This window comes from Penaeus monodon, chromosome 25 (assembly GCF_015228065.2).
Source record: "Penaeus monodon isolate SGIC_2016 chromosome 25, NSTDA_Pmon_1, whole genome shotgun sequence".
Taxonomy (NCBI): Eukaryota; Metazoa; Arthropoda; class Malacostraca; order Decapoda; family Penaeidae; genus Penaeus; species Penaeus monodon.
Window position 1 is genome coordinate 13,184,041 of NC_051410.1, and position 965 is coordinate 13,185,005.

The following is a 965-nucleotide window of genomic DNA, read 5'->3' on the forward strand; positions in this document are numbered from 1 at the left end:
TCCCGACCGATACTGCAGCAGAGAAGCCTCGCGGAAGGCAGCTGCGTCCTGCCCTCGAATGTAGCAGATGCTGTGAGCGAACAAAGAGAAAAGGTAATTACTTTCATATGAATGTGAACTAGTCCATACGAGATATTAGTTTGATCTCAATGGATAATCAAAATCACATAAAAGCGTGAAGAGGAAACATATAAACTGAGATATTTAAGGCAAACTTGTGATCACATCCAACCACACACACACAGGAACACTATACATGTACGTATGGGTGTGCATACCCAAACTATACAAGTCTTCCGAAGACCCTCATGCGACTGCAAAGCGAGAAGACCTATTCGCCAGACAGACAAATCAGGAAGATAAAACGCATGACATTAACGAAAAGGGAAGATATTTTCTTAGCTCGTTAATCCCTCCCTAATCAAACAATTTCGTCACCTCTTTAAAAGGTCTTTTTTTGTCCCGAGCAGCAAGTTCCTATCAAAATATATGTTCCCGAAGAAACATACAGTTCACTTTTAGATCTATCATACCATATCGCAAGGGAACGAAACGGCAAAGTAATTGTCCCATGGCAGGACCGCTTTCCAAGCTCATACATCATCTTCCCATTCATAGCGGAGATCGCTTCTTTCATCATTCAGGTCTACCGAGGAGGGCTAGGAGTAAGCACGGAAGCCTAGCAAGTAAGAGGGCGTCCTTGTACCGTAAGACTTCCTTATGCCCGGCTGGGCTCCGTCGCATTAGCTTAAATGCGCGCCGCCCTCGGTCGGCATTCGGAGGTGCTGAAGGAATGCTATTTCACTGTGTATGGGTAAGATTTGCATATGTCTCTCTATTTGGATGAATGACTTCTTTCTTTGCGGGCGGCCTCTTGTCAAATTCAAGTGCAAATATCTGCTAGTATATAAAATGTATTTCATATAGAGTCAGAAGCATCTCTTTATCTCTCGAAGTCTACATGA

The 965-nt window shown here is 43.5% G+C and overlaps 1 protein-coding gene across 1 annotated transcript in view; it reads right to left on the minus strand.

Annotated features, from left to right (window-relative positions):
* Nucleotides 1-965, minus strand: part of LOC119589054 (multiple PDZ domain protein-like) — a gene marked incomplete at its 3' end in the record, with an annotated part of 11,118 nt that continues 10,153 nt past the window's right edge. Inside the window, 1 exon segment of the mRNA XM_037937632.1 lies at nucleotides 1-70. Within this exon segment, the coding sequence (XP_037793560.1) occupies nucleotides 1-70 (70 nt within the window).